The following is a 26,126-nucleotide window of genomic DNA, read 5'->3' on the forward strand; positions in this document are numbered from 1 at the left end:
TCTCTGGGCTTCACTGTAGGCCTGTCCCCTAGCTGAGACGTTCTGAGTGTGAGTCGCTGTGTCGATTGAACGTGCCGACATGTCTGAGGCTGAATGTGATTCACCGGAGGAGGTTGTGGGGGGTGCAGTTGTGGGTCTGGATTTGGGTCTGTCGGCGCAGCAGACACCTGATTTACTCACGTTAAGTACAATCAATACGAATGTAGCTTCTTTATCAAAGAGGTTAGATAAGTCTGAGTCACAGACGCAGGTGTGGAAAAAGTCCATAGAGGAGGCTTTATCTCAGGTACAGACCCCATCGGGCTCGCAAAAGAGGCCGTTTACTCAAGTGGTAGATACTGATACCGACACGGACTCTGAGGTCGATTTTTCTGAGGCGGCTTTGCATCCACGTTTAGTGAAGAGTATTCAGTACATGATTGTGGCTATAAAGGATGTTTTACACATTTCTGATGAACCTGCGGTGCAGGAAACAAGGATTTGTTTGTTCAAAGGGAAAAAACCTGAAGTGAAATTTCCCCCCTCTCATGAAATGAATACTCTTTGTGAAAAGGCTTGGGAGTCGCCGGATAAGAGGTGGCAGATTCCCAAGAGGCTTTACATGGCGTATCCTTTCCACTCTGATGACAGGGAAAAATGGGAATCGTCTCCGAATGTTGACAAAGCTCTATCTCATTTGTCTAAGAAGGTGGCGCTTCCGTCTCCAGACACGGCAGCTCTCAAGGATCCAGCGGATCGCAAGCTGGAGACGTCCCTGAAGTCCATTTTCGCTAATACAGGTGCATTGCTCAGACCTGCAGTGGCGTCGGTATGGGTGAGTAGTGCTATTGCTAAATGGGCCGAGAATTTATCTGCTGATATGGATACCCTTGATAGAGATAATGTTCTTCTGACTCTTGGTTATATCAAGGACGCTGCAGATTACCTGAAGGATGCGGCGAGGGATGTTTGTCTCTTGGGATCAAGAGCCAATGCCAAGTCAATATCGGCAAGGAGGGCGTTGTGGATCCATCAATGGAATGCTGATGCCAACTCCAAGAGAGCTATGGAAGCTTTACCCTTCAAAGGTAATGTCTTGTTTGGGGACGGCTTGGCGAACCTGGTCTCTACCGCGACGGCGGGTAAGTCCTCTTTTCTTCCTTATGTTCCCACACAGCACAAATAGGCACCACATCAGCAGATGCAGTCCCTTCGTCCTAATAAATACAGGCGTGGGAAGGGTTCGTCCTTCCTCGCTTCAAAGGGTAAAGGAAAGGGTAGGAAGTCGCCTGCCGTGTCGGGCGCCCAGGACCAAAAGTCCTCCCCTGCCTCTACCAAGTCCACCGCATGACGTTGGGGCTTCCCTGGGGGATTCTTTCAGGCCTCGTTCCTTGGGTCCTGGAGATTGTATCTCAGGGATACAAGCTGGAGTTTCGGGAGGTGCCCCCTCACCGGTTTTTCGTTTCGCCCTTACCAGCGTCTCTGCCGGACAGGGAGCTGGTGTTGGCAGCGATACAAACATTGTGTCAACAGAAGGTCATTGTTCCAGTATCTCCGTCACAACGGGGGGAGGGGTTCTACTTTAGCCTATTTGTGGTGCCGAAACCGGACGGTTCGGTCAGACCGATTCTGAATCTAAAATCCCTCAATCCATACTTGAAAGTTTTCAAGTTCAAGATGGAATCTCTTCGAGCTGTGATTTCCAGCCTAGAAGGGGGGGATTGTATGGCGTCAGTCGACATAAAGGATGCCTATTTACACGTTGCATCAGGCCTTCCTCAGGTTTGCGATACAGGACTCTCGTTACCAATTTCAGACGTTGCAGTTTGGCCTTTCCACGGCCCCGAGGGTTTTCACCAAGGTCATGGCAGAAATGATGGTTCTCCTTCGCAAGCAGGGGGTTTCAATAATCCCGTACTTGGACGATCTCCTGATAAAGGCGAGGTCCAAGGAAAGGTTGCTAAGGAGTACAGATTTGATTTCGACAGCACGGTTGGGTGCTAAATTTACCAAAATCTCAGTTGATTCCGACCACCCGGCTGTCTTTTCTGGGCATGATTCTGGACACGGAGTTACAGAGTTTTTCTTCCACAAGAAAAGGCTCTAGAACTGCAGTTGTTGGTCAGGGAACTTCTGAGGCCGAAGACTGTGTCCATCCATCAATGTACGCGCGTTCTGGGGAAGATGGTAGCGGCGTACGAAGCCATTCCGTTCGGCAGGTTTCATGCCCGGGTGTTTCAGTGGGACTTGCTGAGCAAATGGTTCGGGTCTCACCTGCACATGCACCGGAAGATAAGTCTATCTCCCAGGGCCAGAATTTTCCTCCTGTGGTGGCTACAAGGGTCTCACCTCCTAGAGGGACGCCGGTTCGGTATCCTGGATTGGGTACTTCTGACGACAGATGCGAGTCTCCGGGGCTGGGGTGCAGTCACCGAAGGCAGGAACTTCCAGGGGAGATGGTCATTCCAGGAAGCGGGTCTCCACATAAATGTTCTCGAGTTAAAAGCCATCTACAACAGCCTGCTACAGGCAAGAAGCCTTCTTAAGGGTCGACCTGTCCTGGTACAGTCAGACAACAGCAGTGGCACATATCAACCATCAAGGCGGCACGAGGAGCAGAGAGGCAATGGCGGAGGCCACAAGAATCCTTCGCTGGGCGGAACAGCACCTGAGCGCCCTGTCAGCAGTCTTCCTTCCGGGAGTAGACAACTGGGAAGCAGACTTCCTCAGCAGACACGATCTCCATCCGGGAGAGTGGGCTCTTCATCAAGAAGTGTTTGCAGAAGTGACAAAGCGTTGGGGACTCCCTCTGATAGACATGATGGCGTCTCATCTCAACAAGAAGCTTCCAAGGTATTGTTCCAGGTCAAGGGAACCCCAAGCCAGTGCAGTCGATGCCCTGGTGTCTCCGTGGGTGTTCAAGACGGTGTATGTGTTCCTTCCACTTCCTCTCATTCCAAAGGTACTGGGGATCATTCGGCGAGCAAAGGTTCAGGCGATTCTCGTAGCTCCAGATTGGCCAAGAAGGGCCTGGTATCCGGATCTTCAGGAATTACTAGTGGAAGATCCTTGGCCACTTCCTCTAAGAGAGGACCTGTTGTTGCAGGGTCCATGCGTGTTTCCAGACTTACCGCGGCTGCGTTTGACGGCATGGAAGTTGAGCGCCAGATATTAGCTCGTAAATGTATTCCAGGAGAGGTCATACCTACTCACCTTAAGGCTAGGAAGGAGGTTACGGCGAAGCATTATCACCGTATTTGGAAGAAGTATGTTTCCTGGTGTGAGTTTAAGAGGGCTCCTGCGGAAGAATTTAATTTGTGGCGTTTCTCCATTTTTTGCAGGCTGGGGTGGATGCAGGCCTGAAGTTGGGCTTCATCAAGGTGCAGATTTCGGCATTGTCTATTTTCTTTCAAAGAGAATTGGCTGCCCTCCCAGAGGTTCAGACGTTTGTGAAAGGAGTTTTGCATATCAATCCTCCGTTTGTGCCTCCTGTGGCCCCATGGGATCTGGACGTGGTCTTACAGTTTCTCATGTCTTCCTGGTTTGAGCCTTTGCGTAAGGTTGAGTTGAAGTTTCTCACCTGGAAGGTAGTCATGTTGTTGTCACTGGCTTCTGCCAGGCGGGTGTCCGAGTTGGCGGCCTTATCTCATAAAAGCCTGTACTTGGTCTTTCATTCGGATAGGGCAGAATTGAGGACTAGTCAACAATTTTTACCGAAAGTGGTCTTCTCGTTTCACATTAATCAACCTATTGTGGTACCGGTGGCCAGGGATGCTGGGGCAGTTCCAAGGTCTCTGGATGTAGTGAGGGCTTTGAAGATCTACGTCGCCTGCACGGCGGTTGCCAGGAAAACTGAGGCGCTGTTTGTTCTGTACGCTTCCAACAAGATTGGTCATCCTGCTTCAAAACAGACTATTGCACGCTGGATTTGTAGTACGATTCAGTAGGCTCATTCTTCGGCCAGATTACCGGTGCCGAAGTCGGTGAAAGCCCATTCTACCAGGAAGGTGGGCTCGTCTTGGGCGGCTGCCCGGGGCGTCTCGGCTTTACAGCTCTGCCGAGCGGCTACTTAGTCGGATTCAAACACTTTTGCCAAGTTCTATAAGTTTGATACCCTGGCTGATGAGGACCTTGCGTTTGCTCAGTCGGTGCTGCAGAGTTGTCCGCACTCTCCCGCCCGGTCTGGAGCTTTGGTATAAACCCCATGGTCCTTTTGGAGTCCCCAGCATCCTCTAAGACGTAAGAGAAAATAGGATTTTGGTACTTACTGGTAAATCCTTTTCTCCTAGTCCGTAGAGGATGCTGGGCGCCCGTCCCAGTGCGGACTATTTTCTTGCAGTGTTCTCTTGTGGGTTCGCTTAGTTTATACACGGGTTGTTTATTTATGTTTTCAGCTTGTTGCTGTAGTTTTTTCATACAGTTATCTGGTTTCTTATTACTCCGGTTGTACGGTATGGTTGTGGTGTGGGCTGGTATGTCTGTAGCCCTTAGTTTACACAAAAATCCTTTCCTCGAAATGTCCGTCTCTCCTGGGCACAGTTCCTATAACTGAGGTCTGGAGGAGGGGCACAGAGGGAGGAGCCAGTTCACACCCAGTCTTAAGTCTTTTCAGTGTGCCCAAGCTCCTGCGGATCCCGTCTATACCCCATGGTCCTTTTGGAGTCCCCAGCATCCGCTACGGAGTAGGAGAAAAGGATTTACCGGTAAGTACCAAAATCCTATTTTTTCGGGCCACTCTTCCATAAAGCCCAGCTCTGTGGAGTGTACGGCTTATTGTGGTCACATGCGCAGATACACCAGTCTCTGCTGTGGAACTCTGCAGCTCCTTCAGGATTACCTTTGTTCTCTGTGCTGCCTCTCTGATTAATGCCCTCCTTGCCCGGTCTGTGAGTTTTGGTGGCCATCCCTCTCTTGGCAGGTTTGTTGTGGTACCATGTTCTTTCCATTTGAAGATGATAAATTTGATGGTGCTCCGGGGGATCATCAAAAATGTGGATATTTATTTTTTATAACCCAATCCTGACCTGTATTTCTCAACAACTTTGTCCCTGACTTGTTTGGAGAGCTCCTTGGTCTTCATGGTGTGATGCCGCTTGCTTAGTAGTGTTGCAGCCTCTGGGGCCTTTCAGAAAATAGGGATTTTTGTTTACTTACCATAAAATCTCTTTCTCTGAGTCCATCTGGGGGACGCTGCACCGTTACTTGTGGGGTTAGAGGTGTGTGGTAGTGGAGTTTGGCACAGAATCTATCAAACAAACTGCCTCCTCCCCCCTCTAACCCCTCCCATCTCCTTCCTGCTCAGCCATCAACTCCGTTAACTTTTAGCCAAGCCAAAGGAGATAGACCAGAACAAAAAAACAACCAAACAAACCAGACAAACCTATGGGAGGGATCGCAGCGCCCCCCAGATGGACTCAGAGAAAGAGATTTTACGGTAAGTAAACAAAAATCCCTATTTCTCGGTCATCCATCTGGGGGACGCTGCGCCGTTACTTGTGGGATTTCCCAAAGCAAGCTAATGAGAGGAGGGAGACGTTGAACGGCATAGCAGTCTGTAAAATACGACGCCCAACAGATGCAGTCTATTAACCAAAAGTATGATAACGGAAAAACTTTGTGAAAGTATGGACTGACGACCAGGTCGACGCCCTGCACAGCTGCTCAATAGATGCACCGCCGCGAACAGCCTAAGAGGCTCCAACAGCTCTAGTCGAATGAGCTCTAATTGAGTCAGGAACCGAAACATTTGAAGACACATATGCCTGTCTGATGGCCGAAGTTACCCAACGGGCCACAGTGTTCTTGGAAGCCGGCCAACCTCGTTTGGGAGCATCAATCAATACCAACAAGGTATCCGTATGACGGAAAGATTCCGTGCGAGACAAATAAATACGTAAGGCCCGAACAACATCCAAGAGAGCCAAATGGGAGTTCTCTCCGGAAGAAGACGACGGAGCAAATGCTGGAAGGACAATGTCCTGATTTAAATGGAAGGCCGAAACAACCTTTGGAAGGAAAGAAGGCTTAGTCCGCAGAACCACACTGTTATCATGAAAAACTAACAAGGGTGGCCTGCAAGAAAGAGCCGACAACTCAGACACTCGTCTAGCTGAGGCAATAGCCAAAAGAAAAACAACTTTTAGTGTTAGATAATGTAGTTCTACAGATTCCAAAGGCTCAAATGGAGATTTTTGATGGGCCGTAAGGACCAAGTTTAAATCCCAGGGAGGAACCGTAGTAACAAAAGGTGGTTGAATCCGAAGTACTCCCTAAAGCAATGTCTGAACCTCTGGAATGATCGCTAGTTTCTTTTGAAAAAGAACCGACAAGGCCAAAACCTGACCCTTTAGTGAAGAAAGCCTCAGACCCTTATCGAGACCCTCCTGAAGGAAAGATAGTAGGTGAGGAAGTTTAAACAAATGCGGAGTCAAGCCCCGCTTTTCGCCCCAAGCAATGTAAATACGCCATACCCTATGGTAAATGCAGGGCCGTTTCTAGACAATTTGGCTCCCAGTGCGAGATTTAAAAATGCGCCCCCCCCCCCCCTATTGCTCTAAAAAAAAAAAAAAAAGTGTGCCCCCCCATATAGCCATAAAAAGAAAAAGCATGCGCGCGCCGTAGGCGCGCGCGCTCCCGACAAGGGTGTGTGGCCTGATTAAAATGGGCGTGGTCTCATTAAAGTGGACATGGCCTCATCTGATATCATCACACCCACCACAGTACGGAAAAAATAAAAATGTCCCCTTTTTACACATTACAGCAGGCAAGTGTCCCCATATTACACAGCGCGGCAGGCAGGTGTCCCCATTTTACACAGCGCGGCAGGCAGGTGTCCCCATTTTACACAGCACGGAAGGCTGGTATCCCCATTTTACACAGTACGCAGGCAGGTGCCCCCATTTTACACAGTACGCAGGCAGGTATCCCCATTTTACAAAGTGCAGCAGGCAGGTATCCCCATTTTACACAGCGCGGCAGGCAGATATCCCCATTTTACACAGCACGGCAGGCAGATATCCCCATTTTACACAGCACGGCAGGCAGATATCCCCATTTTACACAGCACGGCAGGCAGATATCCCCATTTTACACAGTACGCAGGCAGGTGCCCCCATATTACACAGTACGCAGGCAGATGCCCCCATATTACACAGTACGCAGGTAGGTGCCCCCATATTACACAGTACGCAGGCAGGTGCCCCCATATTACACAGTACGCAGGCAGGTGCCCCCATATTACACAGTACGCAGGCAGGTGCCCCCATATTACACAGTGTGGCAGGCAAGTATCCCCATAGGCAGGTGCCCCCATATTACACAGTGTGGCAGGCAGGTATCCCCATAGGCAGGTGCCCCCATATTACACAGTGTGGCAGGCAGGTATCCCCATAGGCAGGTGCCCCCATATTACACAGTGTGGCAGGCAGGTATCCCCATAGGCAGGTGCCCCCATATTACACAGTGTGGCAGGCAGGTATCCCCATAGGCAGGTGCCCTCATTTTACACAGTGCGGCAGCGGCAGGCAGGTTTCAAGCTGAGGAGAAGGAAGGGGGAGAGGGGGGGAGAGAGAGAGAATACTTACGTCTTCCCGCTCTTCGGTCCCGCCGCCTCACGTCCCGCGCCGGCCGCCTCCTCCTTCTTGCTTCTCCTTCTCGCCTCTCCCGAGCGCTCCTGCTCGGGGGGCGGGGCTTTGCGGAATGACGCGTTTGCGTCGTGACGTCACGACGCAACGCGTCATTCCGCGAAACTCCGCCCCCCGAGCAGGAGCGCTCGGGAGAGGCAAGAAGGAGTAACTAAGTGCCGCGGCGGGCGCCCCGTGCAGTTGCACGGCTCGCCCGCCCCTAGAAACGGCACTGGGTAAATGCCAGAAGTCACCGGTTTCTTAGCCTGAATCATCGTCTGTACAACAGAACGAGAAAGACCTTTAGCTCTTAAAATGTTGGATTCAAGAACCAAGCCGTCAAAGCCAGCCGACTTAAATCTGGGTGGCGACAAGGCCCTTGAAGAAGAAGATCTGGTCGCAGGGGGATACAAAAGGGGTCCCCGATGACCATGCTGCGCAGAAGAGTGTACCACTGTCGGCGCGGCCAATCTGGAGCCACCAGAATTATTGCGAGACCTTCTCGCCGTATGCGTTGAAGTAGACGTGGAATCAGTGGAATTGGCGGAAACACGTATCCCAGTTGAAACTGCCACGGGGCTGTTAGAGCATCGATCAGAAATGCTCGAGGATCCTGAGTCCGCGTGCCGTAGTGAGGAAGCTTCTTGTTGAGACGAGACGCCATTAGGTCTACGTCGGGCATTCCCCAGCGGGCCACTAGAGAGAAACACTTCCTGGTGAAGTTCCCATTCTCCCGGATGAATCGTGTGACGACTCAAAAAATCCGCTTCCCAGTTCTCGACTCCTGGAATGTGAATTGCGGATATTACCGGAACCCAACGTTCCACCCACGTGAGAATCTGAGCGACTTCTCTCATCGCGGACCAGCTTCGAGTTCCTCCCTGTCAAAAAATCTAAAGAGAAAGAAACACTGTCTGTACTCCACAGGCACAAAACTAAAACTGAGTTGATGGCTGGGCAGGAAGGAGATGGGAGGGGTTAGAGGGGGGAGGAGGCAGTTTGTTTGATAGATTCTGTGCCAAACTCCACTACCACACACCTGTAACCCCACAAGTAACGGCGCAGCGTCCCCCAGATGGATGACAGAGAAAAGTGTGTTTATACTGACAGATCATGTGACACTTAGATTGCACACAGGTGGACTTCATTTCACGAATTATGTGACTTCTGAAGGTAATCGGTTGCACCAGAACGTTTGAGGGGCTTGATAGCAAAGGGGGTGAAATACATATGCACATGCCAATTTTCACATTTTTATTTAAAAAAATTATATATATATATATATATATATATATATATATACATACATACATACACACACAAACTACTATTTGGATTTGTTTGCATTGCACTGCTCTGCTGAGAGATGCGTCTTCCCACTGATACAGACAGTAGACTGATGTCACTATGAAATGCTGCTGCACGCATATTTGGTTATGGATGCATATTGAAGATTTTAGCCTTAGGGTGATTAATACATGATACTTGAGATTGACACTGCACTTTATTTAAGTGTTAGACCAATATGATAGTGATTTGTTACAGGTTCCGTGGGTGTGCGCTCATTTAACTAGGGTGGCTCCCTTAGACCACTTTAGGTATAAGTATGGGACAGGCTCTCTTTTACTTACAGTATCTTGACAAAGGTCCATGTGGGGGCCGAAAATTTATGAGCTGGATATGAATAAACTTCTATATCTTCATTCAAGGCTCCATTTATCTATATATCTATATAAATAAATATAAATTTGCTATTATCTCTCTCTCTCTCTTTAGCAACAATTGCTTTTTCTGGCACCATCTAGGAGGTCGACAGCGCGCTAAACACTTAAATTTCCCCCATAGAGGTGAGGAGCAGCATTAGCCTTTATTATATAGGATGCGTCATACCTCATCCTTGCTGTGATCCATTCACACAAGCAAACGGATTGCGGCAGCAACTAGTCGCAGGTCTGTGCACACCAATGCATTCCTAATGGAAGCGGGTGCTTGCGCACAATTGCCGCAGCAAGGATGAGGAGGGTTTGTGTGTATGTTATTTATCTTACAGATGAAGAAAGACATGCGGAATTCTTACGTTACAAGTGAACAACCTTCCTCACAAAACAGAACCATAGCCAGATCTGCTTTTGTTAATAAAGGGCCTCGGTTAAAGTTCATACTATATAAGGTGGTTTATGGTAGACTTACCATGTTTAAATCTTTCTGCAAGGTACATTGGTTCCACAGTTCGCCCCGCCCTGACTCACCTAGCTACTATGGGTTTGTATGGAATTAGCCGCTAGTCTCTTCTCCTGTCGTGAGAACGTGGTTCTATGTGACTAACATCTACCTTCTCTTTTACCTGCTCAACTGCTGGTTCTGTAGCCACCAGGTCAGCGACAGACGAACCTCCAGAGTCAGAGAGATCATGTGAGACCTGATCCAATGAGGCAGGCCGTCCCACTTGGAAAGGATTAACCTCTGCGGAGGGCCGGAATGAAATTGAGCATACTCTACCATGTTGAACGCTGACACCATCAGGTCTAGAACGTGCATCGCCAAGTGTATCGCCACTCTTGGACGAGAGAGGAAGTATCTGACCCTGTCCTGAAGTTTCAGGACCTTCTCTGGAGACAGAAAGCCATTGTGTGTGTGTCGAGCAGTGCCCCCAGGTGCACCATGCCTTAAACGAGGACTTCTTCCAGACGATAAGCCATCCGTGGGCTGGGAGAAAGTTTACCATCAGTTGCAGATGACTGAGGAGGACATTATGGTAGTTTGCCAGAATCAGCAAGTTGTCCATATATGGCAGGATCCTGACTCTCTGGCGACGGAGATGAGCCACCATCATGGCCATAATCTTGGAGAAGATTCGAGGAGCCGTGGCCAGTCCAAACGGCAGAGCCTGGAACTGATAGTGTAGGCTGCCAATAGCTAACCACAGATATTGCTGATGCGATATGACAATAGGCATATGCAGGTAAGCATCCTGTAAATCCAGGGATACCATATAATCTCCGGGTTCCATGGCCAGTACAAATCGAGCGCAGTGTTTCCATATGGAACTTGGAGTCTCACAAACTTGTTCAGTGATTTGAGGTTGAGTATGGGCCAGAAAGACCCACTGGGTTTCGGTACTAGAAACAGGGTTGAGTAGTATCCTCTGCCTCTCTGGGACAGAGGTACTGGCACCACCACTCCTGTATCCAGGAGGGAATGCACAACCAATTGAAGAGCTTGCGCTTTTAACGGATCCGAAGGGATAACCGTGGTGCAAAACTGGCTAGGGGGGCGACTCTTGAAAGAAACTGCGTACCCGTGAGAGACAACTTCTCGCACCCACGCGTCTGAAGTGGTCTTTAACCAGACCTGGGTGAATCACAGAAGTCGGCCTCCCACCTTGGGGTCCCCCAGTGGGAAGCCCACCCCGTCATGCACAGGCTTGTCGTATTTAGAAGCAGGCTTACTGGCTGCCCAGGATTATTTTGCCTTAGGCTTTGTGGTTTTGGAAACCCGAGATTGTCTCTGGTATGTCTGACCTTTTGCTTTCCCTTGAGGTCGAAAAGAGCGAAAGGTGGTATTTTTTGCCTTCTGTGCAGAAGGAGTAGTATTAGGGAGAAAGGCGGTCTTAGTAGCCACCAAGTCAGCCACAATCTTATTGAGGTCTTCCCCAAATAAGATGTCTCCCTTAAAAAGGGAGAACCTCCAAGGTCTTTTTGGAGTCCAGGTCCACCTTCCATGACCTCAACCACAGAATACGGCGAGCAAGGATGGACGTAGTCGACGGCTTGGCTGCCAACACACCCACCTCAGAGGACGCCTTCTGAATGTAATAGGCGGCGGTGGTAATATGAGACAGGTATTGTCTGGCATTGTCTGATATATCCCAGTGCAATTCATCCTCTAATGCCTGAACCCATGCTTCAATTCCTTTTGCAGCCCAGGAGGCTGCTATAGTGGGTCTATGCACAGCACCTGTAAGGGAGTAAATAGACTTCAGGCATCCCTCCACACTCTTATCTGTCGGTTCCTTCAGTGAGGCGACGGTGGTGACTGGCAGAGTAGATTATGACACCACCAGACGGGTGACATGGGAATCCACCAGCTGTGAATTTTCCCACTTGTTACACAACTCTGTAGGGAGAGGATAGCGAGCTACCATCCGTTTAGACAGGGAGAATTTCTTCCCTGGAGTAAGACAGGGTTCTTGTCGTATGCCCACTAAATGGTCAGAATGCGGCAATAATGTTTTAGTTACCTTCTGACGTTTAAACTTATCAGGTTTCTTAAACACCGTAGTGGAATCTTCATCACAATCTGATATCTGCACGATCTGCTTAATAACAATTACTAGGTCAAAGACATCAACCTGAGTTGTAGATTCCTCGTCAGAAGCAGCTGTGTCTTACGGGACAGTGTGCTCCCCGTCCTCTTCAGAAGAATCTTCTGAGAGATTAGTGGATTGTCAGGAGGAAGTGGTCCGCTTAGAAGACCCCGTGACACGAGAGTGGCTTGGGGCAGTCTTATGTCTAACCAAAGATTGATTCAATTGTTGCAACTGGGTAAACAAATTATCCACCCAAGGTGGATATACAATAGGGACAAGATGTGACTGTAATGGTACAGGAGGTCCCATAGGGTGCGTAAGGCGTGTTCACAAGCGTATTTAACATAGTTGAGAATGCCGCCCAAGGTGACTCCTGATTTGTAACTGGAGCTGTGGACTGACTGGGAGATGTATGGCACTTAGTACACAAACCATCATACAAAACTTCCCCCTCACACAAAGCCTTGGCGCATGCACTGCATGATGCAGGAGCGTCCTCGGATTTCCCGCCCTTTGTGTTAGACATTTTCAGCTATGCCACAGAGCGTATTAGTACGATACAGCAAGACAGAGTACAATACCTTGCGAATATATTCCCTAGTACGTGACCGCGGACACAGTGCACAATACCGTGCGAATATATTCCCTAGTATGTGACCGCGGACACAGTGCACAACACCAGCGAATAATTCCGGAATTTTGCAACTGAGTCCCCAGTACACAACACCAGTGATTAAATCCGGTATTATGAGACTGAGTACACAATAGAATACCTTAATCGGTAAATACTGTGAAACACCATATAGGAGACCCTGACGCATCTAGTCCCTTAGAGTACAGAATACAGTGATAGACAAAGCTGGGATACACTGAAAGTGAAATCCTCACAGCAGATACAGGCACACACAGTCACAGTAACAATGCAGATAATTATTTTAGTAAGACAATAAAACTGCAATGGACTAGTATATGCATATATATAACAAAGCGCGGTCTGAGACCGGATGTATATATCAGAATACTCGTACAATATATTCTGGCACAAGAACACTTGTTCTTAACTAACACTGTCTTTATATTGACATGTAGAATACTTGAGTGTCTGCAAAATCACAGCGCTGATGTACAGGCGGATTTACATGGGAAACCTTGCCCTGCAGTCCCGGAGACCAGTCACAGCTATGCTTAGAAGATGGCGCCCAGCATCTCAGTGAGGGAGTGAGGGAGAGTGTGAGGCAGCTCCAGGGCGGGAACACCAGCAGTAGATGGCACCCTGAGCCGGGGGAGGGGCTACAGGTCAAGCACCATTTCCTCTATGCTGGTTCTCACCACCTGGTACGATGGAGTCTTATTAAAGTGGGCATTAGTACATCCGAACTGTAATCCTATGCCCTGTTGATACTGGGGTCCGGTGACCGTGTCCACGCCAGCGTCGCAGTCCGTCTCCCTAGACTGCGATCGGAACGCGATTTAATGGCGGGTCCCACCTGGGGGACCCTCTTACCGCCTCCCTTTGTAGCAGCCACGCGAACCAGGAGAGGGCTTCGACCGTGCGCCCAATGCTGGAGCTTCCCCGCCGCAAGTACCTGGGAACTGAGCCAGCGGGAGTATGCGACGCCGCTGGGGAGGTGACAAAGCCGCAGCACAGAATGTCACCCTGACATGTAAGTGCTGCAGCCCTTGAAGTCTTCAAGTAAAAGCTTTTTCAGGGCTGCCCAGTGCAGCCCCCCTGTTAAGTGACCTGCTCTGCGGGGCACCAACTCGAAACTGAGCTCACAGTGCCTAAAGGAGGGGTTATAAAGTAGGCCCAAAATGCATCCTGGGACAGTCTAAAGCTTTAGCCTGCTGGTGCCTGGATCAATATCCATCTCTACACCCTAATGTTTCCCTGTGGAAACCAATGTAACCCTCTGCAGAAATACCTATATCCTTTTCTTACTGAGAATCACAACCAGAATAAGACACTCATCAATGTTATAAGGGCCTTAATGCCAGCACCAAGTCATTACTCTAGGGTGTGATTATTACAATTACTAGTATTAGCTACAATACTCCAGCATATCCAATATACCTCATAAATGAAAGTTATTGCATTTAGTGCTTTACAGGTGGAGCAGTTTTAGAACCCACATTTAATACACAGACTCCCTGTAACTAATGCAAGATCAAACTACTTGTCTAAAACAATGAAGCACCATACGTATATCATTCTAGACCTCACCTGATATGTGGATGCACATGATCTTTCAAAGCTACATCATCAAGCTTCTTCCCTGTCAGCAGGTTGCAGGAGAGATTCCGCGTTTCCCATTCACACTCCAGTTGATGTAACTGAAGAAATATCATATATGATTTATTAAGTTATTTATCTATCTAATGCATATCTATTATACAGAGCTATACAGAGGATATTTTTAGTCTTTCATATTAGTCCCTGCCACAGTTTATGGAAACCTCAGCATTCACAATCATCAGTTACTGCCACATTCATCATCCTGTCCACTCTGCTAGGTTTTCAGGACTTGGATAAGTGCAATGAATTCCTAGGACACTTTCAGGAAGTCTCCTGACGAGCAAATATGAAAATATTACTACATTAGGGCATGTAAAATTCCAAAACGCTAATAATTATGAGGAAGCACTGGTGGCGCTCCCATACTTATACATACTGTAAGTATATGTCCATGATATTCGACCAGTTACATGATGTAGACGACTGTCCACAAGGACTCCATCTTTAAACTGTCCATACAACAGGATGCTTAGGCACTAAATGGCTGCCTACACAGCAGATTGTTGTGTGTTGCCTATGGAATGACCTGTAACAGGGATCTCAAGTCTAAATTCTCCTAATCAGTGCTATTCCTCAGGACCTCGGCATTGGAACATAGATAGAAGTGTAGGAAGGAGCCGTAGACTACACACCCTTTTACAAGTAATAAGGGGTGCTACTATAGGGCCACACATACACCAAAAAATAAATATGCAGGTACACTACACTTCAAACATTAGAATTGTAATACATTGTGCAATAAACAGAGTTTCTTTGCATAATCTTGGCCAAGGTTATGGACCCACCCACCAATGTCCAGGTAACCCCATCGGGTAGGTCTCTAACATTCTAAGGGTTCAAGTCTAGGGCGTGGCACACCCCTAAGCCAGCCCAGTCAAACCACACCAAGGCATCACACTAGTGAGACAAGTCAAGTGTACAAGAGTGCTAGATAGATAAGAGCAGCTAATGCATGTGTTAGGAATGTTAGAGGTGAAAAAAAGTGTGAAAAATGTTGCATATTTAAAAAAAAAAAGCAATAGAAGTACTATAGAGTGCTAAAATAAGTGTTTTATTGTGATGCCCTGAAGTAGCCCAGCAAAAGCAATAGAATAGAAGTGGTCTATAAAGATTAAGTATCTGCCAAATGGCTTGCACTAAATCCCTTAGTCCCTATTACAGTGCATCTGGAAAGTATTCACAGCGCTTCACTTTTTCCACATTCTGGATGAAAACCTGCTCCAGAGCGCTCTTGACCTCAGACTGGGGCGACAGTTCATCTTTCATGAGGACAACGACCCTAAGCACACAGCCAAGATATCAAAGGAGTGGATTTAGGACAACTCTGTGAATGTCCTTGTGTGGCCCAGCCAGAGCCCAGACTTGAATCCGATTGAACATCTCTGGAGAGATCTGAAAATGGCTGTGCACCGACGCTCCCCATCCAACCTGATGGAGCTTGAGAGGTGCTGCAAAGAGGAATGGGCGAAACTGCCCAAAGATAGGTGTGCCAAGCTTGTGGCATCAAATTCAAAAAGACTTGAGGCTGTAATTGCTGCCAAAGGTGCATCAACAAAGTATTGAGCAAAGGCTGTGAATACTTATGTACATGTGATGTTTTGTATTTTTAATAAATTTGCAAAAATCACAAAAAAACTTTTTCATGTTGTCATTATGGGGTATTGTGTGTAAAATTTTAAGGGGAAAAAAAGAATTTGTTCCATTTTTGAATAAGGCTGTAACATAACAAAATGTGGAAAAAGTGAAGCACTGGGAATACTTTCTGGATGCACTGTATACTGCCACTAAGATTCCTCACCAAAGGCTCAAACAATAAAGGAGACTTCTCCCAAGATTTCTGTGCAGCAGTGCTCAGGCATTTACACTGCACGGTTGCAGATATGAACACCACATCTCCTTTTTAGTTAAGACCCAGTCAGGAAAGTACCCTGACTTGTCAGGTCAATCTGGCTCTTAGAGTAATGCCGCAGCAAGGCACAAGGCCCCTGGCTCTACTGTTCAGGCATAAAACACTTGGTTCCTGAGTATCCCCCAGAAGTGTGGGAAAGGATCCCATTTGGCCCTTGAAAAAAATTACAGCTGTAGAAGGACAAAGCTAAACCTTCTATCCAGGCAGGCTCAAAACACATGGTGAAAAACCTGACCCTAAAAAACAGCAGCACTAGGCTGACTAGAAGATAATTTACAGTGACCTCTGGAAAAGAAAAACTTTACATGACCAAACCAATCCAAGCCTTGGACACAGTCTCCTAAAAGTAAAACAATAAAGAATTAAAAAAAAAAATGTATATAAAGGCCATTACCAGCAGCCCCAAAAGACAGGATTACAAGTTATTTGTTTTAAGTATTTTTTTTAGTTCAGGCTCACTACTTCACACAAATTGTTCTTCTTGCATTCTTCCCCTAGAATAGATAAGACTTTTCTTGAACAAATCAAATTCTACATACAACCTCGTAATTCTTCTAGTCACCAACCTCCTCTTCTGCATACTGTAATTTGTATTTCCTCTTTATTGCTGGATCAAATGCAGCTTGAGGCAGCCAGAGGTGAACTTGCAATAAGCCCATATTAACCCACAGAGATCCACGATGCGCTGTTTCAGAGGCCTGAACTGCATCATCGAACTCCGCATAAAACTGCTGAAGGCAAGTCAACCACAGCTTAATGATGTTTCTAGGCAATCTCTCCTGATTGGACCAGTCTCTCAAAATATCCTGGATGTAATGATATGCAGATGGGTCTTTCATTGGAAGATGATCACAATATTGCAAAAATTCCTCTTGTATAGTTACAGGCACAAGGTCCTTTAGTGCAACAAAGTGATGATATAGCAGATGACCTTGTAGTCTAGAATCTGTGCTCCTATGAAGCAGAAACATAAATGTAAAAATTATTATATACTTTCTGCACCAGTGTTGAATTTAATAAATATATTGCTTAACCTGTGTCTACACCTTACGTACTGTATATACGGTATGCTCTGAAGTGGAAAATACCTTAAAGGTACTGTGTGTATTCAGTTTATGGACAGAAAGGGCAAATTCTCAGTATGGAACTCTAGCAGCAATAAAAAGGCATCACACCAAAACTACAATGGATGTATAAACACACACAATATGGAGTGTGTTGAACAAGGGGCAAAGAAAGTAGAAGAAAAAAAAAAAAAAAAACACGGCTAAAATCAATTTAGAGATTTTAGGTTTATCGTGCATCAAACAAAAATCTCCCACATCTTCGGGCGTTTAGAGACAATATAGGCTGCCATACATCACAGCAGGCAAGGATTACAATTGGGCAGGTACTGTTTGTACATCTCCCAGCAGGCTGATATTGGGATGCTGGCGGTCAGAACACAGACTGCAACATCCAGACATGCAGGATCCAGGCACCTGTTCGGCAAGTATACTAACACTTACCACTATCCCGAACCCCCCCTTCCCATTCAGCCTGACCCTAACTTTCGCCCACCATGCAGATTAACCCTAGCCCTCACCAGTGGTGCCTTACCCTAACCCCCCCCTCCCCACAGCCCAAATCCAACCCTCTTTCGCAGCCTAACACTAACCGGTGGTGCCTAACCCTAACCCCATCCTCCTCACAGCTCAAACCTAACCCTAACCCAGCCTGGCATACTTCTGATCAGGATTCTGATGCTGGCATTTTGATACATGACGGACTTCCAGCACCGGTCTTCTGACCAGTATCGGCATTCCGATCGCTGGAACGGTGAACCGATACCCTCCAAGCTATTGTATGTAATTTGACAACTAGATCTCATCTTCTGGTTTTAAGGAGGTGCATATAATGCGTATGGTGCAGAGGCTAATTAATAGTAGTTACAAAATCACATGTACAGTACAGATGCGTTTATTTCCTGCTAGAACTACAGTGGCAAGATTAAATATTAAGTAGTGTATTTTCACAATTTTCTCACATCAAAAATGTAATAGTTTTACTGGGAAATACTTGCCACTAATCACAGCTATGCTATGTTAAACAGCTACAAGTGTGTTCTAGGCATTTCCCTAGTTTTACTTGTTGAATTTACAGTAATTTTGACTTATCCTGTGTAAAATAGAAAAATATGGGTGAAGCTGTACACACATGTATACATTTCTCTAGGTAAAGATAATTCAGCACAACCCCCCCCCCAAAAAAAAAATTATAATACAAGCTAAAAATAAGAATTTAAACCTACCGATAAATCTTTTTCTCGTAGTCCGTAGAGGATGCTGGGGACTCCGTAAGGACCATGGGGATAGACGGGCTCCGCAGGAGACATGGGCACTTTAAGAAAGACTTTAGGATTTGGGTGTGTACTGGCTCCTCCCTCTATACCCCTCCTCCACAAGGAAAGGATTTTTGTTAAACCAAGGGCAAGATTCATACCAGCCCACACCAATCACACCGTATAACTTGTGATAAACTAACCAGTTAACAGTATGAAATTTAACATAGCTTCAGTCGGAAACTGAAAGCAACCATAACATAACCCTTATGTAAGCAAACTATATACAAGTCTTGCAGATTTTTTTAGTAGTCCGCACTTGGGACGGGCGCCCAGCATCCTCTACGGACTACGAGAAAAATATTTACCGGTAGGTTTAAAATCTTATTTTCTCTTAAGTCCTAGAGGATGCTGGGGACTCCGTAAGGACCATGGGGATTATACCAAAGCTCCCAAACGGGCGGGAGAGTGCGGATGACTCTGCAGCACCGAATGAGCAAACACAAGGTCCTCCTCAGCCAGGGTATCAAATTTGTAGAATTTCGCAAACGTGTTTGCCCCTGACCAAGTAGCCGCTCGGCACAGCTGTAGTGCCGAGACCCCTTGGGCAACCGCCCAAGAAGAGCCCACTTTCCTAGTGGAATGGGCCTTGACTGATTTAGGTAACGGCAATCTAGCCGTCGTATGCGCCTGCTGAATCGTGGTACAGATCCAGCGAGCAATAGTCTGCTTTGAAGCAGGAGCGCCAACCTTGTTGGCTGCATACAGGATCAACAGCGCTTCAGTTTTTCTGACTTTGGCCGTCCTGGCCACGTAAATTTTCAAAGCCCTGACTACATCCAGATACTCGGAATCCTCCAAGTCTCGTGTAGCCACCGGCACCACAATAGGTTGGTTCATATGAAAGGATGACACCACCTTAGGCAAGAATTGAGGACGGGTCCACAATTCTGCCCTATCCATATAGAAAACTAGATAGGGGCTTTTGTGAGACAAAGCCGCCAATTCTGACACTCGCCTAGCCGAAGTTAAGGCCAACAACATGACCACCTTCCAAGTGAGATATTTTAACTCTACTGTCTGAAGTGGTTCAAACCAGTGCGACTTAAGGAAACTCAAAACCACGTTAAGGTCCCAAGGCGCCACCGGAGGTACAAATGGAGGCTGAATATGAAGCACTCCCTTTACAAAAGTTTGTATTTCTGGAAGTGAAGCCAATTCTTTTTGAAAGGAAATGGACAATGCCGAAATCTGAACCTTAATGGAGCCTAATTTTAGGCCCAAATTCACTCCAGTTTGTAGAAAGTGAAGGAAACGGCCCAGATGGAATTCTTCCGTAGGAGCATTCCTGGCCTCACACCAAGCAACATATTTACGCCATATACGGTGATAATGTTTAGCTGTCACATCCTTCCTAGCCTTTATCAGAGTAGGAATGACCTCATTCGGAATGCCCTTTTCCGCTAGGATCCGGTGTTCAACCGCCATGCCGTCAAACGCAGCCGTAAGTCTTGGAACAGACAGGGCCCCTGTTGCAACAGGTCCTGTCTTAGAGGAAGAGGCCACGGATCTTCTGTGAGCATCTCCTGCAATTCCGGGTACCAGGCCCTTCGTGGCCAATCTGGAACAATGAGAATTGTCCGAACTCCTCCTTTTCTTATTATTCTCAACACCTTTGGGATGAGAGGAAGGAGGAGGAAAAACATATACTGAGTGGAACACCCACGGTGTCACTAGTGCGTCCACCACTACCGCCTGAGGGTCTCTTGACCTGGCGCAATACCTTTGCAGTTTTTTGTTTATGCGGGACGCCATCATGTCTATCTGAGGCAGGCCCCACTGGCTTGCAATCTGTGTGAAGACTTCCTGATGAAGTCCCCACTCTCCCGGATGCAGGTCGTGCCTGCTGAGGAAGTCTGCTTCCCAGTTGTCCACTCCCGGAATGAACACTGCTGATAGGGCGCTTACATGGTTTTCCGCCCAGTGTAGCATCTTTGTGGCTTCCGCCATTGCCACTCTGCTCTTTGTGCCGCCCTGGCGGTTTACATGAGCTACTGCGGTGATGTTGTCTGACTGGGTCAGAACTGGTAAGTCGTGAAGCAAAGTCAAGTCAAAGTGAAGCTTAGCTCCAGGACGTTGATGTGACCAAAGACCCTGGAAGTTCCTTCCTTGTGTGACTGCACCCCAACCTCGGAGGCTTGCGTCCGTGGTCACCAAGACCCAATCCTGAATGCCGAATATGCGGCCCTCTAGAAGGTGAGCACTCTGCAGCCACCACAGGAGAGACACCCTGGCCCTGGGGGACAGGGTGATCAACCGATGCATTTGTAGATGCGACCCGGACTATTTGTCCAGTAGGTCCCATTGGAAAGTCCGTGCATGGAACCTGCCGAATGGAATGGCCTCGTAAGATGCCACCATCTTTCAGGACTCGCGTGCAGTGATGCACTGACACCCGTTTTGGTTTCAATAGGTTCCTGACCAAAGTCACGAGTTCTTGAGCCTTTTCTATCAGCAAATACACCCTTTTCTGGTCCGTATCCAGAATCATGCCCAAGAAGGGTAGACGAGTCGTAGGAAACAGCTGCGACTTCGGGATATTGAGAATCCAGCCGTGTTGCTGTAACACCTTCAGTGAAAGTGACACGCTGTTCAGTAATTGTTCTCTTGATCTCGCTTTTATGAGGAGATCGTCCAAGTACGGGATAATTGTGACACCTTGCTTGCGCAGGAGCACCATCATTTCCGCCATTACCTTGGTGAAAATGCTCGGGCCCGTGGAAAGCCCAAACGGCAACGTCTGAAATTGGTAATGACAATCCTGTACCGCAAATCTCAGGTACGCCTGATGAGGTGGATATATGGGAACATGAAGGTATGCATCCTTTATGTCCAGAGATACCATAAAATCTTCCCCTTCCAGGCTGGCGATGACCGCCCTGAGTGATTCCATCTTGAATTTGAACCTTTTCAAGTATAGGTTCAGGGATTTTAAATTTAAAATGGGTCTGACCGAACCGTCCGGTTTCGGGACCACAAACAGGGTTGAGTAATATCCCCTGCCCTGTTGAAGCGGGGGAACCTTGACCACCACCTGTTGAAGATACAATTTGTCGATTGCATTTAACACTATCTCCCGTTCTTGAGGAGACGTTGGCAGAGCCGATTTGAAAAACCGGCGAGGAGGCACCTCTTCGAATTCCAGTTTGTAACCAAGGGAACAAATTTCTATTGCCCAGGGATCCACCTGTGAGTGGGCCCAGATGTGGCTGAAAATTCGAAGACGTGCCCCCACTGGGGCGGACTCCCTTAGTGGAGCCCCAGCGTCATGCGGTGGATTTTGCAGAGGCCGGGGAGGACTTCTGTTCCTGGGAACTAGCTGTGTTGTGCAGCTTTTTCCCTCTGCCCTTACCTCTGGCAAGAAAGGACGATCCACGGCCTTTCTTGTTTCTATTTGATCGAAAGGACTGCATTTGATAATGCGGTGCTGTTTTAGGTTGTGAGGGAATATAAGGTAAAAAATTAGATTTGCCTGCCGTAGCAGTGGAGACCAGGTCCGAGAGACCTTACCCAAACAATTCCTCACCCTTGTAAGGAAAAACCTCCATATGCCTTTTTGAGTCGGCATCACCTGTCCATTGTCGGGTCCAAAGGACTCTTCAAGCCGAGATCGACATAGCGTTGATTCTCAAACCCAATAGACCAATGTCTCTTTGTGCATCTCTCATATATAAGACAGCATCTTTTATATGTCCTAGGGTAAATAGGATGGTATCCTTATCCAGGGTATCAATTTCCGCTGATAAGGTATCTGTCCATGCTGCTACAGCACTACACACCCATGCCGACGCAATAGCCGGTCTGAGTAAGGTACCTGAATGTGTATAAATGGACTTCAGGGTAACCTCCTGCTTGCGATCAGCAGGATCCCTGAGGGTAGCCGTATCTTGGGAAGGCAGCGCTACCTTTTTGGATAAGCGTGTCAAAGCTTTGTCCACCCTAGGGGATGATTCCCACCGTATCCTGTCCGTTGGCGGGAAAGGATACGCCATAAGAATCCTTTTGGGAATCTACAGTTTCTTGTCTGGAGATTCCCAAGCTTTTTCACATAACTCGTTCAGCTCATGTGAGGGGGGGAAATTTATCTCCGGTTTCTTTCCTTATACATGTGTACCCGCGTGTCAGGGACAGGGGGTTCCTCTGTGATATGCAAAACATCTTTGATTGCAATAATCATATATCGAATACATTTAGCCACCTTTGGCTGTAATTTTGCATCATCATATTCGACACTGGAGTCAGAATCTGTGTCGGTATCCGTGTCAACTATTTGGGATAGTGGGCGCTTTTGGGACCCCGAAGGTCCCTGCGACATAGGTACAGGCATGGGTTGACTCCCTGACTGTTCCCTAGCTTCAGCTTTATCCAATCTTTTGTGCAATAAATTTACATTGGCACTTAAAACATTCCACATATCCATCCAGTCAGGTGTCGGCGCCGGCGACACCACATTCATTTGCTCTTCCTCCTCCCTCGAAAAGCCTTCTACCTCAGACATGTCGACACACACACCACACACTCAGGGAACCCTCTTATCGGAGGACAGTTCCCCCACAAGGCCCTTAGGAGAGACAGAGAGAGAGTATGCCAGCACACACCCAGCGCTATAATAACCCAGGATAAAAACACAATATTTATGTTTACCCAGATAGCGCTTTTATACTCAATTCGCCAATTATGTGCCCCCCCTCTACTTTAAAACCCTCTTGTCACCGTGATCTAAGCAGGGGAGAGTCCGGGGAGCTTCCTCTCAGCGGTGCTGTGGAGAAAAAATGGCGCTGGTGAGTGCTGAGGGAGAAGCCCCGCCCCCTCGGCGGCGGGCTTCTGTCCCGCTCTAAAATACAAAACTTTGGCGGGGGCTCGTAGGTATATACAGTGGCCGGCTGTATATACCCATCTTTTGCCAGGAGAGGTTTATTTGCTGCCCCGGGCGCCCCCCCTCCGCCCTGCACCCTTACAGTGACACAGTATGAGGTGAATGGGAGCAAAGGCGCAGAGCTGCAGTGCTGTGCGTTACCTCAGTGAAGAACAGTGAAGTCTAATGCCGCCTCTGTCTTTTAACTTCTCATACTCACGTGGCTTCTACACCTTCAGGCTCTGTGAGGAGGACGGCGGCGCGGCTCCGGGATGGACGGCGAGGATGAGACCTGCGTACCGATCCCTCTGGAGCTAATGGAGTCCAGTAGCCTAAGAAGCAGAGCCTTTCAACTCACAGAAGTAGGTCTGCTTCTCTCCCCTCAGTCCCACGATGCAGGGAGTCTGTTGCCAGCAGGCTCCCTGAAAATAAAAAACCTAACAAAATACTTTCTTTCAGAAACTCAGGAGAGCCTCTGAAAAGCACCCAGTCTCGTCTGGGCACAGTAATCAACTGAGGTCTGGAGGAGGGGCATAGAGGGAGGAGCCAGTGCACACCCAAATCCTAAAGTCTTTCTAAAAAGTGCCCATGTCTCCTGCGGAGCCCGTCTATCCCCATGGTCCTTACGGAGTCCCCAGCATACTCTAGGACGTAAGAGAAAAGAGAACGTCTTCATTAACTCCAGGTGGTGTTCAATAATAAAACCAAACCCCATTTTAAAACAAAGGAATACAAATTAAATTACGTACTTAAAGCTAGCCAAGGAAGAGATTGCCATATTTGTCCAAAGTGCTGCATTGATCTCTCGAAGTTGGTGCATTCTCTCATCCCCCTCGCCTAAGCTCACGTGTGAAGATAGAAGTACCGGAAGACTACTCAAATCCCATGACAATGCCTTGCTACTGCTCGTCAGAACTTCACAGAAGCACTTTGAGAATACAGCTCTGCTTAATATACCAGGGCCCTGCATGAAAAAAATTAAAACTCATTAATTAATCTGTTCAATATAACAAAAGTAAGCTCAATTGCTTCAGTTCTATTCTATGCAGCAAAGTCCATCAAATCATGGTGGACTTGTGGAGGGGCTCCCTGCAGTGATCCAATACATGGTTCTATTGGCACATCCTGTATTCAAACATATCCAGGAGATCATCTGTACTCTGTAAATCCCAGTAAGCTAAGAGACAAACTGGAGGCCTGGGGGCTGCAACTTCCCTGGATTTGCTCTACCACATTTTTGAAGCAGAAATCAGCTTGGAGGATGCAGTAGACCCACTGATCCAGGATATTATTTTGGGTAGTCCTTTTTTACAATCATCACAAAACTCTTTTTTCAGGCGCTAATATATAGAAACACTCTTTATTATGAATAGAAAGTTTATGATTAATAATCTTATCCTGCAATAACGATGAGCAGCAATTAAGTCCAGCAGTGTCTGTGTGCACACAGCTAAAAGAAGTAAGGCTCTTAATGCCTATACTAAAAACAATCCAATTTACCAGTGACTTTATGTGCTTATAAAAATTCAGGCGTATAAAAGACTCAACACACACTACTTCAATAGATTACTATAACTTTATATCATATAAAAATGTATTTCATACAAACAAAGACAATTCATTACATTTAATGTTAATTAATGAACGGCATCCACTGCTATACATAAAAATTGTTGGTCACGTGACTGTTATTGTGTCTACAATAGACACCATAAAAAAATATATAAACTATCCTCATTTATAATGTCCCAACAAGAGGATTAAAACTTTGTAACATACGTGGACTCATAAGTGCTACAATGTAGTTTGTAGTTACAGAATTAGCAAAAGTCTCCACTGTCTACCATTCGACCGGATACCCATGGTTGCCAGAAAGATTAATGGGAAAAAACAAAACAAAAAAAAAACACTAAATATGTTAAGACTGTACAAAAATAGCATAGTATTACTTTGATAATGTGACTACATGACTGCACAATTATTATACAGAGTAAATTAATTCTTACAAACCTTCACAGAAGGTTCCATGAGTGTTTGTGGAATGTTTCCAACATCAGGAGAAGTGAATGGCTTCCAGGATGACCAGTAATCTGGTTCAGTGGTAACAGTACTATTCCAGAAAGATGAGAATACACTGCTTATCAACTCTGACCACAATAAGGCAACATCACCGGAATTAACCTGCAAACAAAATCAAACATCAGTCATAACTTCTGCGAAGCACTGACATTTATAAATGTAGAACGCTAGAAAAAATTTACAGTATCTTAATTTACCAAGTACTTGGGTGCCACCATCCTGCTGTGAGTAGCATACGGTTTAGATGGGCACCTTGGCCAATTACTGCTGTATTTGGGAGTGTCCGATTTGCCCATTAAGCTGGGGAGTTGGTGAAGCAGTGTTGGGGCCATCTCGGACGCTGACCCATCGTACACTCAGTGAAAAGAAATCAACCAAAGGTGAAATGAAAGTCAAAGAAAAAATGAGGCTGCTTAGCAGCAACCCCAGTAATGCTGCCCACTCCTTAGGCACCAAATAAACACTGGCTCTAGGGGCTGACGGGCGCAGTATAGGGAATAGGAAGCCTGTGTTGCTAGGAAAGTAAGTTTAACTGTTTGGTACTCAGACTCCACTATATACACGGAGTCATCCCAGTGCCCCCATGGATGAATGTAGAAAAGTGTATTAATGTAATATCATGCCATCAGCCATGATAAAACATGCAAAGACAGGATTTTCTCCAATTCCATAGCATACCATAAATCCTGAAATTGGATTT

At 47.0% G+C, this 26,126-nt stretch overlaps 1 protein-coding gene across 1 annotated transcript in view; it reads right to left on the reverse strand.

Moving 5' to 3' along the window:
- Window positions 1–26,126, reverse strand: part of MDN1 (midasin AAA ATPase 1) — a 695,825-nt gene that overhangs the window by 149,348 nt on the left and 520,351 nt on the right. Inside the window, exons 59-62 of the mRNA XM_063916985.1 lie at window positions 25,358–25,528; window positions 24,097–24,311; window positions 16,679–17,066; window positions 14,132–14,241 (exon numbers count right to left, since the gene is read on the reverse strand). Of these exons, the coding sequence (XP_063773055.1) occupies window positions 14,132–14,241; window positions 16,679–17,066; window positions 24,097–24,311; window positions 25,358–25,528 (884 nt within the window). The remainder of the gene's footprint in view (window positions 1–14,131; window positions 14,242–16,678; window positions 17,067–24,096; window positions 24,312–25,357; window positions 25,529–26,126) is intronic.

This window comes from Pseudophryne corroboree, chromosome 4 (genome assembly GCF_028390025.1).
Source record: "Pseudophryne corroboree isolate aPseCor3 chromosome 4, aPseCor3.hap2, whole genome shotgun sequence".
Taxonomy (NCBI): domain Eukaryota; kingdom Metazoa; phylum Chordata; class Amphibia; order Anura; family Myobatrachidae; genus Pseudophryne; species Pseudophryne corroboree.